General features: G+C 24.5%; 4 protein-coding genes across 4 annotated transcripts; 3 read left to right on the plus strand and 1 right to left on the minus strand.

The window, feature by feature from the left end:
• Window positions 1–1,052: 1,052 nt before the first annotated feature.
• On the plus strand, window positions 1,053–4,005 carry PCHAS_1337300 (duffy-binding protein; the record flags this gene model as incomplete). Its single annotated transcript, XM_016799299.1, has 5 exons — window positions 1,053–1,088; window positions 1,277–3,401; window positions 3,518–3,596; window positions 3,750–3,823; window positions 3,962–4,005. The coding sequence occupies 5 exons, from the start codon at window positions 1,053–1,055 to the stop codon at window positions 4,003–4,005; spliced, it is 2,358 nt and encodes a 785-aa protein (XP_016654608.1).
• A 2,540-nt stretch (window positions 4,006–6,545) lies between these two features.
• Window positions 6,546–15,942, plus strand: PCHAS_1337400 (acetyl-CoA carboxylase, putative; the record flags this gene model as incomplete). Its single annotated transcript, XM_016799300.1, has 3 exons — window positions 6,546–15,050; window positions 15,304–15,521; window positions 15,690–15,942. The coding sequence occupies 3 exons, from the start codon at window positions 6,546–6,548 to the stop codon at window positions 15,940–15,942; spliced, it is 8,976 nt and encodes a 2,991-aa protein (XP_016654609.1).
• Window positions 15,943–17,465: 1,523 nt separating this feature from the next.
• Window positions 17,466–18,110, plus strand: PCHAS_1337500 (mediator of RNA polymerase II transcription subunit 6, putative; the record flags this gene model as incomplete). Its single annotated transcript, XM_731426.2, has 1 exon — window positions 17,466–18,110. One exon carries the CDS (start codon window positions 17,466–17,468, stop codon window positions 18,108–18,110), a length of 645 nt encoding a protein of 214 aa, XP_736519.2.
• A 150-nt stretch (window positions 18,111–18,260) lies between these two features.
• PCHAS_1337600 (conserved Plasmodium protein, unknown function) lies at window positions 18,261–19,266 on the minus strand (the record flags this gene model as incomplete). The annotated part of the gene is made up of 3 exons (XM_016799301.1): window positions 18,261–18,578; window positions 18,831–18,905; window positions 19,177–19,266. 3 exons carry the CDS (start codon window positions 19,264–19,266, stop codon window positions 18,261–18,263), a joined length of 483 nt encoding a protein of 160 aa, XP_016654610.1.
• Window positions 19,267–19,306: the final 40 nt, after the last annotated feature.

Below are 19,306 nucleotides of genomic sequence, written 5' to 3' on the forward strand. Positions count from 1 at the left end.
ATGCTTCATATAAAAAAAGTTACTAGTTGTATATTTAGCAACATAGGCCCAATAAATTATGTGTAATATATATTTTAAAGAGGAGAAAAAATATAATAAGCAAATTAGATGCTGCCTTATAAAATTTGCTTAGCCGAAAATATAAAACTAGGTACAAATTATTACATATATATATAATTACAACATTTTAAGTGAATTCTTTATAGGTGTATATGATTTAGTGTAAAATAATTACTGTGTATTATATACATATTTTTTTAGTGTAACCCATAAAAATATACTAAAAAACATAGATTAAAAGTTGATCTAAATAAGGAAAAAAATAATAATTATATATTAAAAAAAAATTAAAAATTGTTCGGCATTTCTGAATTATTAAATCTTAATTTTGAAAAAAAAAAAAAAATATAGCTAGCTATACATTTATTTTTTTTAATATTAAAATTTAATATTATTAATTTTTATAAGTATAGACCAAGTTTTTTTTTAATATATATATAATTGTATACAACGTTTTTAGAACAAAATTTGGCAACAACCTATAATATATATACATCTATGCTTAGTAATGTTTTCTATACTATATATGTGCAGGTAAGTATATAAATAAACTATAAGTATATATTTAATAATAATTATCAATGTTATTTGATTTTTATTATTACCAATATAATGACTATTTGCTTGATATATCTTGTAACACAAAATATAAATATAAGCCAAATATAATTGCATCATATATAGATGATCTATGCATAGAAAAATTCCAATGAAGAAATACTGTTAAAAAATTCTAAGAATATATCTTGAAAAAAAAACAAATTTAATATTCTAACTATATTTATGAATAACTAAATTATATTCATTTATTATAGTTATTTATCCATTCTCCTCGATATTTTGCTTTTTTTATTAAATTATTTTATTTATGAATATATACATAGAAATTTGATGAGCCCAATGTATAGAGTCGTATATTTTATTAATAGCAAAACTTATATAAATTATCAAATAACATGAAAAAAATAACTTATTTTTCTTTTGTACTGCTAATGCAGTACTCGTTTATCGCGTGCAACCATGATAAGGTTACTAAAAAAAATATATATATATAAATGCATGATAAAATTAATGTGTGCAAAAATTAATATTATCCAACACATTTGTATAATTGTTTGAATCATAATAAACGTATTAAATATGATAAAATAAAAAAAACATCAAGCTGAATATTATTGTTATATTTCATTTTTATGTTATATTTTTTTCTTTATAGAAAAACGCCAATTTATTAAATGGAACATGTGAGCCTGTCCAATTTTTCCCTTTAAACAATCTAAAAAATAATAGTGATAATAGAATTTTATATGAACTTAAAGAACCTCTATATAACATTGGAAATGGAGCACCACGGGACGATTTTGCATTAAAAGACAATGGAAATTTGGGTAAAGATATATTATCTGAAAATTCTAGAAATGGTAGCATTAATAGAAAAAAGGAAGCAAATTTTTTGGATACCTCCATACCAGTGCCAGTACAAAAGGATGGAGAGGTAAATTATAAAGAATATTTTGACAAATATCAGATTAATGAATGTAAGCAAAAAGAGAAAACTGAAATTCATGCTTGGGTTTGTGATGAGAAAAAACAGAATTGTGCACCAAGTAGAAGAATCAATTTATGTACTAATAGATTGGAGATTATTCCAGACAAAATAGAAATAAAGGATAATGAAATGAAAGAATTATTAATGGATTATTTTAAAAAATTTATATATGAAGATGCAGCAAATGAAGGAAAATTGTTATTAAATAAATATGATGACAAAAACAATAATGAATATTGTAATGATATGGTTAACAGTTTTGGGGATTATAAAAATATTGTTGAAGGGACAGGCTTAAAAAATGTAGCAAATGAAAACTTATTAGAATTAAAAATTCAAAACATCTTTGGAACCGATGACAATGCTAAAAGAGATAGAAAAATTTGGTGGAAGAGACATGAAAATATTATATGGAAGGCTATGGTATTAGGAAAAGATTTTAATGAAGCATCAAACTATGAAAATATTTGTACTAATTATAAATTAGAAGACCATCATTCACAAATTGAAAGATGGGCTAGAGAATGGATTCAAGAATTCAGTGTACAATATTTTAAAGAGGCAAATAAAATAAATAATAAATGTATTAAGAAAAGTAATATATTCACAGAAAGTATATGCACTGACAATAATTGTAAAACTGCATGTAATGCGTATGAGACATGGATAAATGTAAATAAATCTAAATGGAATACATTATTAAAAAGTTTTGCGAATTTTAAAACCGATTATTTTAGTGAAGAAACTTGTAGAGACAAAGCATATAATTCTTTAATGATAGAATTTAAAGAAGCATACGAAGTTAACTTTGAAAATGTTATTAATCTTGATGATGATCATTATACAGGATTGTGTATTTGTTCTTCTACTAAAGCTAATAATACTGTTATTACTAATAGTTTGAATTACAATCATGCTATCGAAAGCCAAAAACCCACAGATGTATCACAAAATCATGTATTGCCCCCCTCTAGTACTGACACAATGCCTGATTTGTTTAAAGAAGAAGATGATGATGGTGAAGAATTAAACTTATTATCACATCATAATACTGATAGTCACGATTCTAGAAATATCATACCTACTGAACAGGTTACTGTTAATAGCGAGCAAAATAAATTAAATCAAAACGCAGAGAGTGGTACTCAACACAAATTAGAAATTATGAAAAACCATGCAAATAGTGATAATACCCATCACGATATAAATATACCATCAAAACAAAATAATATTCAAAATATACTACCACAACAAAATAATATTCAAAATATACCTCCTTCAATTCCTGAGCCTGTAATTATCAATCCAACTCCAAATGCTGCAAATAAAGGGGTTAAAGAACATGAATTTAACACTAATGGATTAGAAAATAGAGATACTAAGACCGAAGGAATGAAACCCTTCCAGATAGCATCTAAAAAAGATCCTAAATATGATAATATTTTAAGTGAAAATGTTGGCATAAGTAGTAATGGTACCAATAGTGAAAATGCCAACAAATTGGAAATATATGAATATGAACATAGAGACATAAAAAAAACCAGGGATAGTATAATAATGCTAGCCACCGCAAATGTATGCAATGACAATCCCGCTTCAGGATACTGTGAATCTATAAATAATAAATATTCTCATGGAACATGCTCAAAAAATAAAACACAAAATCTTTGTTGCTCAATTTCAAATTATTGCGTAAAATTTTTTAATATGAACTCAAAGAAATATTATGATTGTATGAACAAAGAGTTTATGGATCCATCTTATGAATGTTTTCAAAAAGAGGGCTATTCAAGTAAGCGAGAACCTTTTAGAAATTCCATTGATTCATTAAGATAGAAATTGTATATGCATATATATGCATACTTAATTATATGCTTATTCAATTTTTTTGTATTTGTTTTTTTTTAGATCAATACTGGTTTGCTGCAGGAGGTATAATAATTATACTCATATTAATTTTTGCATCCGTCGGTTTTTTTGGGAATAAGTAAGTTAAAAAATGTAACACATTATATTTTCCGTTAATTTCGGAATAGTTTGTGGCGACCCCCGTCTATAGAGTGTTCATAATACAGAAATGTGCAAGTGCACACCCATACATATAATACATTGACTTTAACATTTCCTTCCATTTCAATAGATCCGAAGAAGAAGCATTCACTAATTATGAGGAATACTTATATAAATCCTATAATCCAGCAACGCTAAGCAGCAGTAATATATTTAATTAGAAAATTTATACTTGCACACATAATTATGGATATATATAGCATGATACGAAACATTCGATGAATTTATTTTATTTTGTATTCCCTCATTTATTTAATTTTAATTATGAATTTTTTCACTTAGGCTTTAAACACGTGCAAGAATATATACCTGTAGATTTTTATTAACAAAACATTGAGCTGAAGGCTTATGTTCCCATTTAAATTATATATATGTATGTATGCATATATATATTGTTTTATACTTTTTTGTGTGTAATATTTTGAATTGTATACGATTTAAATTGTACCTTATGAGTTTTATTTTTTTAGTTTTTTATTTTTGTTATTTTGGTTAAATGTTGTTTTTTTTTGTTAATATTTGTACAATTCAATCTGTTGTTTTTACTCCTACCATTATTTTATTTTTTGTAATATTTTATTTTAATTTATTATTCTTCAAATTATTGTCTCAGAGAGTTTATCTCAATATATACTTTTGCATCGATTAAAAGTGTATATATATATCTTAGAAAAATCGAATCCTGTCATTTTCGATAGTAGATCATGTTTAAAGTGTGCTAAAATGTAGGGTTTTAATTTATACAAAGGATTATTATTTTTTTATTCATAATAAATCCACATAATAAAATAATGTTTTTTTTGAAAAATATTACATATAAATCAAATATTATATAGATTTGTGCTATTTTTTTTAATTAAAATGTGTTCGGTTGAAATACACAAATTTCACTATTGTGCGTTATTACATATAAAATAATATATAAAAAAATAATATAAAAATAAATAAAATACAATACCAAAACAAAAAAAAATTTAAGTTCAATAATATCGCATCATTTAATTTTTTTATTATGAAAGTGTGAATGTAGATTTTTTCTTTTATGTACCACCAAATTACATGAGCTTATGCAACATGCTTTACATATATTAAGCTATAATCTTCTTGCGTTCTTATTATCATATTATAATTTTTAATATATGAAAGTATAAGGTTTCTTAGGCTTATTTTTATTTTTCAAACGCCTTAAATATATAAATAAATATATATTTATTTATTACATGATGGTATTCATAATATTCTTTTTAAAATAAGACACATCATATATTCATTATTAATACATACGCTGAGTTAAAATTTTGCACAGATTTAAATGGTGAAAAAAAAAATTACATGTTTCATATACATGAAAAATTATATGTGTATATTACATATTTCTCATCTCTACATATATAAAAATTAAGCTGTTCTCTATATAATTATTATACATAAAAATGAATAAATCTACATTTATTTTCCTATTTGTATGCATCACAATTAATTTATTTTTTATGTAGATTATTATATAATACAAAAAAATACATTTTATTTTTTCGTTTTTTTTTGAGAATCGTGTAACTGTTTTGAAACTTATGTTATTATACACGTAAAAATAAAATACATTTAATTTGTGGCTATTTTCGTTTAAGCGTGTAATTACTGTGCACATATAGTATTATATAATTAAAAAGCTGTAAATGTTTTTTGCAATAAATAATATACTATATATATACATGTATAATACACACCCAAATAGTTACGTTTTACCTTTTTAGATCGTATAAAGATACCACAATAAAAAATTATTTTAAAAAGATAAGGAAAAAACGTATACATATATATATTTAATGCATACACCATACTTAAAAAATCAACGTCTTGAAAATGTTATTCAATAAAATGTATATGCATAAAAAATAAAATAAAACAATAGCACATAGTTAAATATAGAAATTGATAAAAAAAGAAAATAATAAAATTAAATAATTTGTATGTTAAATAAAAAAAATAGAAAACAGTCCTTATGATATATATTATGTCATTAAATTGATATATTTCTCAATTGCAAACTTGTTTTGGGAACATATTAAACGGGATTGTTTTACTTTTTTTAATATGGCTACAAATAATTAAATGAAAAATAACATTATAAAGATTATTTTTCTGTAAATATGTCCATCCCACAATATTGAATATCTAAATGCATAGATATAACACACACACATATGTATATGCAGACAGACACATAAAAAGGAATATATACATGCATATAAATATATGCACATAAATGTGTGTAAATATAATAAATATATATATATATTCTCATATTTAAATATCTATATAAGCAAGACGCCAAGAAATATATACATAACAAAGTTTTCAATATTCTGTTGTATTTGTATTTGTTCTATTTAATTTAAATATATACATGTGCGTATATGCATATATATGTATATAATAATTTTCAATTGAATAAATAAATTTGTACGCTTAATAAACTTGAAGAATAATCAAGCAATTAGCATATTAAAAAGAGAGAAAAACCGAAAGGAAATTAAAAGTTATATAAGACGCTTGAAATTTTACCCTCCATAAAAAAATCAAGCAATATCAGAGTTTAGAAAATTATAAATAAGAAAATTGAGAATAAATTAAAATAACAAAACTAAGCAGGGTATGTAATACACCTTTATGAATCTTATACAAGATATTTCTAATGTAATAAATATATATACTATAAATACAAGGCCTATATGCAATTGTTTACACGCGAATATATGTATTTGCATACCCCATCGCATATCGATACTTTTATGTTTACGTAAGGTTACACTTTTGTGTCTATGGGGTATTAATAAGAAAATATATAAATGGAGTAAAATAAAAAATGATTAGTATCTTTTTATCAATATTACTATTTGTTCTCATATTTGAAAATCCAACAAAATCTATAAAAATTAGAAATACTTATTATATGCACATGTATAATAATGTTAATGCCAATAATTTTGCAGAAAAAGAAACGAGAGACCAATACCCAAATAGAAAAGGGCCAAATAATGTTTTATCTGAAAATTATCGAAATAAGTTTATGCCTTTATTTGTGTCTAAAGGAACAAATGCATTAAATTCCATTTTAAAAAATAAAACGGTTAGATATCTATATAATAATTCAGAAAGAAATACACAAAAAAATTCAAAGTATAATTCTAAGAGTTCTGCATTTCTCTACACCCTTCACAAATATTCGAATGCATTAAGTAGCAGTTTTAAAAGTAAGAGTTTCAATGGAGATGATTTTGATATAGAGAAATTGAGAAATAATAATGATGAAGATAACGATAGCATAAGCAATGCAAGTAATAGATGCCATAGCTATGACATTGATAAAACTTATTCATATGACAACATAGGGCATAATCTAGATGAAGATCCTGAAGAAAGATCTTTCAGTTTTACATCCAATAGAAACGATGCTCAAAGTGACATTAAAAATGATTCCAATTGCAACTACATAACTAGAGACGATTTAAAGAAAAAAAATAACAATGTAAATAATGGAGAAAAAAAAGTTTTAGAGAATCTGATAGACAATTTTTCAAATTTAAATGTGTCTAATAATATAACTGATGATGCAAATTTAAATCAACCACAATATTCAAAAGAATTTGATTCTTATATAAAATCACAAAACGATCAATTATTACATTACTATTCAGATAGCATATTAGAGCATCTTTATTCATTTAAAAAATTTAATACACAAAATAAGAAGAAAAAAAAAAATTTGAATAAATTATTTTACAGCTTTAAACCATTGGAAAATATTCGCACACTAAAGAAAAGAACTATAAATGTGCACCCTACTCAAAATAATGTGGAAAAAGAAACACCTGCATTGTACAGAGAGAAAAATGGGGGATCGATAAGCAATATAAATAAAAGACAAACACAATTCGGAAATAAACGAATATACATGAAAAAAAGTGATACTTGTGAAATAAATGAAAATGAGCATGTTGATGATACCGAATTTTTAACATATGAAGAAACAAATAACATAAAAAAAAAAGCATATAGAGATTATATCAATTATATAAATGAAAGACGATATCCATATATAAATTATTTAAAAACTAAAAATGAAAAAATAATAAAAAAATTGTTAATTGCTAATAATGGTATGGCAGCATTAAAATGCATATTGTCATTAAAAGAATGGTTATTTAAAACATTTAATGATGAAAATTTAATACAAATAATTGTATTAGCTACTGAAGATGATATAAGAAGTAATTCCAAATACATATCTTTATCAGATAAAGTTATTAAAGTTCCTCCTGGAAAAAACAGTTATAATTATGCAAATGTTTCTTTAATTGTTGACATTGCAAAAAAAGAAAATGTCGACGCAGTTTGGCCAGGTTGGGGGCATTGCTCGGAAAATCCATTATTGTCATCCATGTTAGAAAAGGAAAATATAATTTTTATTGGACCAACTGATAATGTTATGGAAGCATTAGGTGATAAAATATCAGCCAACATTTTAGCTCAAAGTGTTAATGTGCCTGTTGTTAAATGGAGTGGCGATAATTTAAAAATTGATGATTTTGAAAATAATTCAATTAATCAAGATATATATAATAAATCTACTATTCATTCGTTAGAAGAATGCATCAGTGAATGCAAAAGGATTGGTTATCCTGTTATGATAAAAGCGTCGCAAGGTGGTGGTGGGAAAGGTATTCGAAAGGTAGAAAATGAAAATGAAATTAAAAAATATTATGAACAAGTTCAAAATGAATTACCAAATTCACCAATATTTTTAATGAAAGTATGCAGCAATGTTAGACACATTGAAATACAAGTTGTTGGTGATATGTATGGAAATGTTTGCTCATTAAGTGGTAGAGATTGTACTACACAAAGACGATTTCAAAAAATATTTGAAGAGGGGCCACCTTCTATTGTTCCTCCACATATTTTTAGAGAAATGGAAAAAGCATCTATACGTTTAACAAAAATGATCAAATATAGAGGTGCGGGAACCATTGAATATTTATATGATCAAATTAATAACAAATATTACTTTTTAGAATTAAATACACGTTTACAAGTAGAGCATCCTGTTTCAGAAGGAATAACTGATACCAATATTGTTGCTATTCAGCTTCAAGTTGCTATGGGCATACCTCTTCAAAATATAGACGATATAAAAAAGTTATATAAAATAGAAGAGAAAACAAAAAAAAACGCATCATTAAGCAGTGTTAGTAGTTCAAGTGATAATTTAAAACTTTCAATAAGTGAAAAAGATAATAATAGTGTAGTGAAAAATAATTTGAGTGAAAAATTGGGTATGTTTGATTTTTACAACAACATGCCCCATACTAAAAATCATGTAATTGCTGCTCGAATAACAGCCGAAAACAGTAATGATAGTTTTAAACCAACATCCGGATTAGTAAAAAATGTTAATTTTCAAAATTCGAAAGATGTATGGGGATATTTTTCTATTAACAATGGGTTTGTTCATGAGTTTTCAGATTCACAAATTGGTCACATATTTGCAAAAGGAGAAACAAGAGAAATGGCTAGAAAGAATTTAATTCTAGCACTAAGGAAATTAAACATAGACGGAGAAATTAAAACAGTTACAAAATATTTAGCAAAAATATTAGAATCCAAAGCATTTATAGATAACAATATAACAACAAATTGGCTAGATGTTGTAATAGAACGAAAAAAAAATATTTATTACAATACTTTTCATATAATTATTTTGTGTGCTGCCATATTTAAATTGTTGATTTATTTTATGAAAGAAATGGAAAATATGGAAGATAGTCTAAATAGGGAAGATATTGCAATAAAATCAGAAAATAGTATCAATGACATAAGTTTAAAGGGAAAAATGAAAAGAGCATATATTTTTGATATAATTTTTCAAAATGTAAAGTATATGTTCAAAGGATATAATACTGGTGAAGATTTATATAAACTGAATATAAATGATCAAGAAATAGAAATATTAGCAAAATATGATAAAGAAAATAATAAAATATTTGCATCATTCCATAATCAAACATATATATATACATGTATAGAAGATTCCTTAGGAACACATATGAATTTAGGGAAAGACAATGTATTTATCCCTGTTATTACAAATCCATATCATTTAATATCAAATACAAATGGAAAAATTGTAAAATATTTAATAAAAGATGGTGAAAAAATTAATAAATTTGATGATTACATAGAAGTAGAAGCAATGAAAATGATTATGACTTTTAAATCTACTGAAACTGGTATATTAAAGCATAAAATGTCAGAAGGTGCTATGATAAAAATTGGTGATTTATTAGGAGTTATAGAAAAGGAAAAAGATAATCATAATTCTCCAAATGATGATAATAATAACAAAATTATTGATTTTGTTGGCCATCTAAATTTGTCAAACAAAAATGCATATGAATTAGACGGAACATTTTTTCCAGATTTAGCAGAAGAGTCGCATAATAACGAAATGTTCTGTGACAACATTGATGAAGAAAAATTAGAAAATATCAGGAAATTTGAAAATTCGAAAAATGATAAAATTGATTCAAAACAACACATTAATAGCCATTCACAGGATGATACAACAAATGAATCAGTGTCTGTTCAAGATATAAAAACGGGAGGTGTGAAAACAAATGAAACCCAATATTTCACAGAAGACGAGCATATACATAAAAATCAAGTAAATAGACGAAACAAATTGTTTTTGAAAAAAAAAAATGGAGAAAATAATAAAAATAACATGTTTCGCTTATTTTCTCAGAAAAACGATAATAACAATAAAATAATAGATTCACATATGGAAAGCGAACCCACAGATGGCACCTCAAGCTATGATAAGATAAATAAAAAAACTACTAATAATGAATCATTGATGCCCCCCAAAAAGGAATCAGAAGATGCTACAAATATGCCAGGAATTACCAAAGAAACATCTATAGGATCAAAAAATTATTTAAATGAAAAATTTAATTCTGTTAAAAAATATTTAACGAATTTAAATTTATCGATAACAAATACCATAAATAAAATGAGTTCATCATCTAATGAAGAATTAATAAATGATAATTCTGAAAATAATTTATCTACTACAAATACAATGCATAATGATTCAGTTGGTAATTCTGGTAGCAATGACTCGCTTGTTAGTCAAAGAACAAATAATATATCAGAAGAAAGAATAGATAATAGTGACAATTTTATATCTTATGACAGTTATAAGAATCAATCATATAAAGACAAAAAAGTTTCTACTGAAATTGGTTTTCCAGTAAATTCGGAGGTTAAAAACTTGAATAAAGCGAAAATAATTAGCGATACCGAAATGAGTAGAAGTATTGATGATAATTCACAAAGTAGTAGAAATAGAGCCGATACAAGTTGCAATGAAGATGCTGAATTAAATTTTGATAACCGAAAAGATAAAGGAAATGAATTTTTCCTTGAATTATCAAACACAAAAAGAATTGAATATTTACTAAAAGGATATGAGCAAGATTATGAAAAATGCTTTGAAAATTTCTTAAAAGACAAAAATAATTTTGATACAAATCTAAATTATATATTAGATAAATTTATAGAATATAATCATTTATTTTCGAAAAAGGAAATTATTAGCGAAGTAGAAATTTATTCTATTTTATATAACAGTATTAGTGATAAGAAAAAGCAATGTGAAGTTATACATGCATATACATACAACTATTTAAGTATAAAATTTCTAGAAAAAATATTAAATAATTTAATAAATAGTAAAAAAATGGATTTATCTTTACAAATTTTAAATAAAATCAAAATATTAAAAGAATTCAAAGGAAAGATTTTTGGATCTATAATTTTACTATCGAGATACATTATATACTTATATGAACAGATCGAAAAAATTCATTATTTGGAATCTTCTTTTCAATATAATAAAAATATGGAAGATATGAAGAAGCAAAGTTTACAAAATTATATCCGTCTTCTTACTAAGTCTAAAAATATGGATAATTATAAAATAGATAAAATCTTAAATAATACAAATTGTGAAGAAAAGATAAAATTCTTTTTAAAATCACCATTGGATATTCACAATTTTTTACCATTTTTATTTAAAACGGAAAATTATAACTATCAGGAAATGCTTAATACATATTTAAGTAATTTGTACAAATACTCTACTATAAAAGCTAAGTCACATTCATCCAATTGTTTAATATTTTCTGTAAACAATCATGAATATAACAACGTAATGTTAAATTTAAATCAAGACATCACTATTGAACAGTTTAAAAGTATGATGGATGATATATTATATGAAACGAAATCTGATATGATAAATACGTTGCATATAATAAATAAAAATGAAACTTTCTTTAACTCACTGCAAAACTATTTAGATATAGCTGCCAAAAAAGTGAATACTTTATATATATATAACTATTTTGGAAATAAATATAGTGAGATTCATAAAATTGATATGAACACATATAAAGAACGACAAAAGGTGCAAGACAATCATGAAACAAATAAAAATGATTCTACTATAAATAGTAAAATATATCTCCTTCCTTTTGAAGAAGAAATTCTTACTTCAGAGGATATTGCAGCAAATTTTGAATTAAAAAATGTAGGACAAGAAATATTTAATAAGACTAAAATATCGCTAGGAATATACAAGCAAAATAATAAATACACTTCGTTATTTGCTCAAAGAATCATCGATATAAATGATTTACAAAAACAAGCTGATTCAGGCAATGCAAAGATGCATGATGAACACAAGCAAATTGAAATGACTCCAAATGGAAAAAACAATATACTATTGTCAAAAAATATAGAAAAGGGCCAAATAAACAATCAAATTTATGATTTATTTATGTCTGAATTAAAGGAATCTATAGAAGATATAAGCACTTATAGATTAAATCCATCAATTCAGGATATTAAAATTACTAGCAATATAATATATCATATAGTATTGCCTAATAATTCGAATATAGAAGATCAAATAAATGGAATTAAACAAATTTATAAAAATTTCCTCAATAAATATAATGAGCTTTTCATAGATAACTATGTTAATAATGTATATATTAAAGTATATGCAGAAATTAAAGACAAAACAAATAATGAAACAAAATTAGAGCTTAATCAATTGTTGAAATTACATGTTCTTTTTGATAATGAAAAAGAGGTTATTGAACAAGTAGATAAAATAAATCCAGTTCTTATCGATACATTGTACTTAAAACGAAAGAGGGCAAGAGATGTAGATACTACATATGCTTATGATTTTGTTAAGCTTATAAACATTGCATTAAATAGGATAAATAATACTTTGAATGACAATTTTAATTATATTAATAGTGTGAAAGAATTCAAGTTAGATTATAGTATGGAAAAATCCGAAGAAACAAACGATGCAATAAGTGCAGGCAAGAAAGAAAAATCTCAACCTAATAAAAATGATAAGCAATCTAAATGGCTTTTTGAAAATTTTGATAATTTAAGTAATGATGAAATTCGAATAAAAAAATCCCTTTATTTATCAAACTCTTTGGAAATAGGACAAAATAAACTAAGTGTAATCGGATTGTTAATGAATGTAAAGACAGATGAATATAAAGAAGGAAGAGATATTGTTTTTATAATAAATGACATTACAACAAATGGAGGTGCATTTAGTGTTTTAGAAGATGAATTATTTTATGGAGTATCATGTTATGCAAGAGAAAAAAAGATACCACGTATATGTATATCTTGCAACTCAGGAGCAAAAATAGGATTATATAATCATCTTATGGATAAAATTAAAGTATGTTGGAATGATGAAAATAAAAAAGAACTTGGATATAAATATTTATATATAACAGAAGAAATAAAAGAACAAATTCCTAAAAAAGATATTATTTATTTAAGAGAAATTTATGAAAATGGAGAAAAAAGATATATAATTGATGCTATTGTAGGAAATTTAAATAATCATATAGGGGTAGAAAACTTACGAGGTAGTGGATTAATAGCAGGAGAAACCTCAAAAGCTTATGACGAGATTTTTACTCTTTCATATGTCACTGGAAGAAGTGTTGGAATTGGTGCTTACTTAGTTCGATTAGGTAAACGAACTATTCAAAAAAAAGGATCGTCTCTTTTACTAACTGGTTTTAATGCTTTAAATAAAATATTAGGTGAAAAAGTATACATAAGTAATGAACAATTAGGAGGTGTAAATATTATGATGAAAAATGGAATATCTCAATTAGAAGCTGAAAATGATCAGGATGGAGTGGATAAGATTTTCAAATGGTTGTCATATGTTCCTAAAACAAGCGACAATTATTTTGATGTTCTTAGGGAACCTACAAAATTAACTCATAATAAATTTCAAGAAAATAGCAAACCTGGTTTTAGCAAATCTAAAAACATAAACAATTCAATTGATTCTGATCAAGAATCTGATAATTATCCAAAGGGATACACTAATGATGAAGACATACAAAAGTATGCGCAAAAAAACAGTTTACACAGCAGTTCAGATAGTACTACTTTCGAGCCAGAAAGTGTGAAAGAAAGTGATACTTCCCTCATGCACATCAATGAAAAAAATTATGATGAAGAATCAGCGAACGAAATTAGTGACGTGATCCCAGATAATTGGAACCAAATAAATGATATAGATATGGACAATGTAAATGAAGCAGATATTATCGAATTACTAAAAGGATCAGATAAGAAACAAGGATTTTTAGACAAAAACAGTTACTTTGAATATATGAATGAATGGGGAAAAGGTATTATAACTGGAAGAGGAAAATTAGGATCAATACCAATTGGTTTTATTGCTGTAAATAAAAATTTAGTTACCCAAACTGTTCCATGTGATCCAGCATTAAAAACTAAAGCTATAAAAACAACAAATGCTCCTTGTGTTTTTGTCCCTGATAATTCATATAAAACTGCGCAATCTATTGAAGATTTTAATAAAGAGAATTTGCCTTTATTTGTCTTTGCAAATTGGAGAGGATTTTCAGGAGGTACTATGGATATGTTTAACAGTATCTTAAAATTTGGATCGATGATAGTTAATCAATTAGTTAATTATAAACATCCTGTTTTTGTATACATACCCATTTTGGGAGAACTTAGAGGTGGGTCTTGGGTAGTAGTAGATGAAACATTGAACAGCCAAATAATAGAAATGTATGCAGATACTAATAGTAAAGGTGGAATATTAGAACCTCCAGGATTAGTAGAAGTAAAATTTAAGTTCTCAGAAATAAAAAAGTTAATGAATAACAGTGATCCATATATAATAGAACTAAATCAGAAGCTTGCGACTCTTCAGGTAAACCAATAAATATTCATAATAAGAATTGAAAGAATAGTCAAATGAACAAATCAAATGAATAATAAAAGTAGATGGTTACATGCATAATGCTTTATATTTAAAAATTGTGCAAAGTGAATATATGCATATTTATGAATTCGTTTTATGTGGAAACATACTTAAAGAGCTTTCCATATAAATACACATTTATTATTACTACATTTTATGGTGTGGCATTTTTATTTATTGTCTCAATTTGTCTTTTTTTTAGAATGAAGAAGAGATTTTAAGTGTAAAAAAGGAAATAGAAAAGAAGGAAAAGGAAATGCTTCCATTTTATTTACAAGTGTGTCATAAATATGCAGATCTACATGATGTATCCTCATGTATGAAGGAGAAAGGAGTTATTAGAAAGATTGTTCCATGGGAAAAATCTCGATCCTTTTTCTATTACCGATTATTAAGAAGATTGATATTGCATACATTAAAGTAAGACAATACATGAATCATATACATATTCGATTTAGTTTTAATCTGTTTCCCTAATTAGATAAATGAAAAAAGCTTCTCTATTTGCCAAAAACAATTGGTTTTGTGATATTAGTTATTCCTTTGAATTGTTTTTGATTCTTTATTTCTTTTTTCTCATTTTTGTAGCAAAAAATTTGGAGATTCTTATGCAAAATCTGATGAAATTAAGAATATTATCGACGACCTTAAAAATTCGGAAAGTGATGACCAAGTTGTATGCAAAAGAGTTTTAACTGGAAATGTTTTAAAAAATATAAACAAGATAAACGATGAAATTTTACATAAAAAAACTTTAGATGGTATTTTCAAAGAATTTCAAAATTTATCAAAAACGCAAAAAATGGAACTTTATAAAAAAATTAGTTCTTATGAATTTTAATTGTTTTTTTCAAATGGACGAATATTATATATTATGTATGTATAAGAAAAAGAATGTGTGTAGATGAAAAATAATGCATCTAATGTTTTTAATTATATAAAAAAAATATATTTTTCTTTATTTTATTTGCTTCTTAAATATGTCTTTTTCATTTTTGAAAACATAGATCACATTGATAATATCAATGCCTCGAACTATATGCCAATCCATTTCATTATATATAATATATATCTATATATACTATATATATGTGATATATAGGTTTAAGAGAGAATTTCTATATGCATCCTATTCTACATTATTGGAGGGTATGAAATTTTAAGCATGCAAAAAATGGATATAAATTGTCTACCATAATATTGTGACAAAAAACATGCACAGGTTCATGGACTTTGCATGAAAATCGGGGTGTATTATAATTCATACAAATGATACAGCAAAATTTTAAAAAATGTTTTATATTAGCTACATGTATAAGTGTATATATGTTTCCATATACACATGCTTGTAATTGCATACAATTATTTTCAAAAAATAAAATCATATGCTTTATCTCATCTTTATATATGTGTAAGTATTAAATTATGTTGTAAACTATATGGAATATATGCTATCTACTTATAATAGATATTCTCAATCGTGTTTTTAATTATAAAAGAAAATTATTAATACAAAATTACCACCTCATAATAGTGACATAAAAATCATCATATTTTATCAAGGAATTTTATTATTTTATTTTTTCTAAATTTTTACAATAATTATATTTACAAGTTATATATTTATTATGAGAATATGCTATAGAAAGCAAACAAAACAATTAGGGGTATAAATAAAAATTAAATACCTTTTCATTTTCCTAAAAGGAACTTGACAATTTTTGTCACAAAGCTGGGTATTTTTTAAATGACTATATTGGAAATAAACAAATATTTATGCACATTTTCATTAGTTGTATAGCATGTGATATTTGGATGGGTTGGCTTATGAGTATTGCATCATTCATTCTTTTTGTCATTTTTCTTTTTCTAATAATTGCAATTTGAGAAATCATCATGCATATAATTCGCTTATATGATATTATTTATTTACGTATTTTATTTATTTTTTATTAAAATATAAAATCGATATATTTATCAAGTAATTATTTCTATCAAAGCACAAACAATATAATAATAAATAAAATATAATAGTACATTTAAGAAAAGAACTTATACTACCGCTTAAATTAAAATAATAAAAATAGAAGATTTATAGTGATTCAGAATGTATTAAAATACTATTTATATACCCCTTGTGTATGTTTATTGTACACACGTACATGAATACAATTAAACACATAAGGTAGTCCCATAAAACATTGAAAGAGGGCATTCCCTTCTTGCAACTCAGCAAATATGCTTCATAATATTATTTCATTTGCTGCGTAGTTTATTTATTATTCTCTACTTTTGGTGGGAACATAAACAAATAAATAATATAGCTACCTATACAACTGCATATATATCTATATAAGAACACAAATGGCAGAAACATACTATGAATCCGAATTGAAGAAAGATAACAAAATAGAGTATGTGGATAATATATTTTTATCAAAAAATATATTAAATAATAGAGAAAATGCTTTAAATTATTTTTATACTTCTCCTTTTTATACATCAAAAAGCCATGCATCATTAAATGAAAAAATTCGAGTAGGGAAAATAATTGGTGAAGAAGATGAGGGGTATTTATTTGATATAAGCTATGATAATTTAGATGTTTTAAAAAAGGATGAGCCAGCTGATAGCGCTAGTATGCATATATATTATAATACAAATTCTATATATCATATAAGACTAACACATATATATAAATTAAAAAATATCCTTTTCAAAAAAGTAACTCAAATGTTTTGTGTGTTTAATGGAAAGATATATAGTTCACGTTCTTTTGGAGAATTACTAATAAATAAAATAAATAATATTGTGCGAAATATCGAAAACTTCTATGGGCGAGTAAATAATATGATGAATTTTAATATAACATCAAATTATTATTTTGAAAATAAAGCACACCTTAAGCAATTAGACGATTCACACAAGAATTTTAGCCTCGACGATTTTAATATTTCGATTACCAAAAAAAAAAAAAATAAACAAAATTATAAGAATGATTATTTTTAAAACGTATACTTAGCGAGATATTTACACGCTAACATATTTGAATAGTTGGGTTACAAGCTAAAATTTATATGCAAAATTTATTTATAAAAAAATCATAGACCACAAAAAAATTGCGAAAAATAATAAAAGCTGGCGTAAACAATATGGCTATCATATACAATAAGACAAAATATTGTTTTGAATAGGAATATGTTTACTTGTTTTTATTTTAGCATTTTCTAAACTCTTTCTAAGATTGTGAATATTTTTGCATTTATTTAAAAAATATGAATTTTTGGTATAACCATTATTATTATTATTTTTTATAGTGTTGTTATCTTCTGAATTGTAGTCAATGCTATCCTCATTTTTATTTTCACTATGTGTTACATAAATATATTCATCATTTTTTTCGATTTCTGTGTTATGAAGTGTGTTCCCAATAGATCCACTTAAGCACGTTAAAAGCAGCGTCCTAATATTGTGTATCTGGTGAAAGAAAAAATATATGTTTATTTAGAAAGAGTTAACTATTCGAAGGGTTTGTTTTTTTTTAATTATACACATTTTTTAATTTTATTTTGTTTCTATTTACTCTCTATTTATACATATGTAAAAAATACATTCGCTGATAATTTATTTCTACCATAAAGACATTTGTGATACACCATTTATTATATAATCACAAATATTACATATTATATTTATGTATTTTTTTTTATTTCGATTTTTGTAACTTACTATATTATCTATGTATATTTTTATTAAAAAATTATCAATTCCCGTTTTTTCTATGGGGCATTCAAGACATTCTATCTATAATAAATAAATTAAAATATATGAAAAAATGTAATTATAAATTATGAAAATGTATGCACTTCGATTTTCGTATACTAAGGGAGACAAAATGTGCTGGCATATTATGCATTTATGCTAAATATACATAACAATTTATTTATTCAGAATTAATAATATATAATTAATAAATAGGGAAGCTCATTTCCTATTGCGGACTAATGTAATTAGTTATATCTACATGTTATGTCTATTCATTTATTTATTATGATTTTCCTTTTTTTCTTCTTACTTGTGAACTTTCCACGACAGCATAAAAACTTTGCAAAAAATTATTCGAATGTGAAATAACAAACTTATGTAAAAACTCAAGATGACTCATGTTGTTTAAACATTTATAATTAAATAGTAGTAATAATTAG

This window comes from Plasmodium chabaudi, assembly GCF_900002335.3.
Source record: "Plasmodium chabaudi chabaudi strain AS genome assembly, chromosome: 13".
NCBI classification, from domain to species: domain Eukaryota; phylum Apicomplexa; class Aconoidasida; order Haemosporida; family Plasmodiidae; genus Plasmodium; species Plasmodium chabaudi.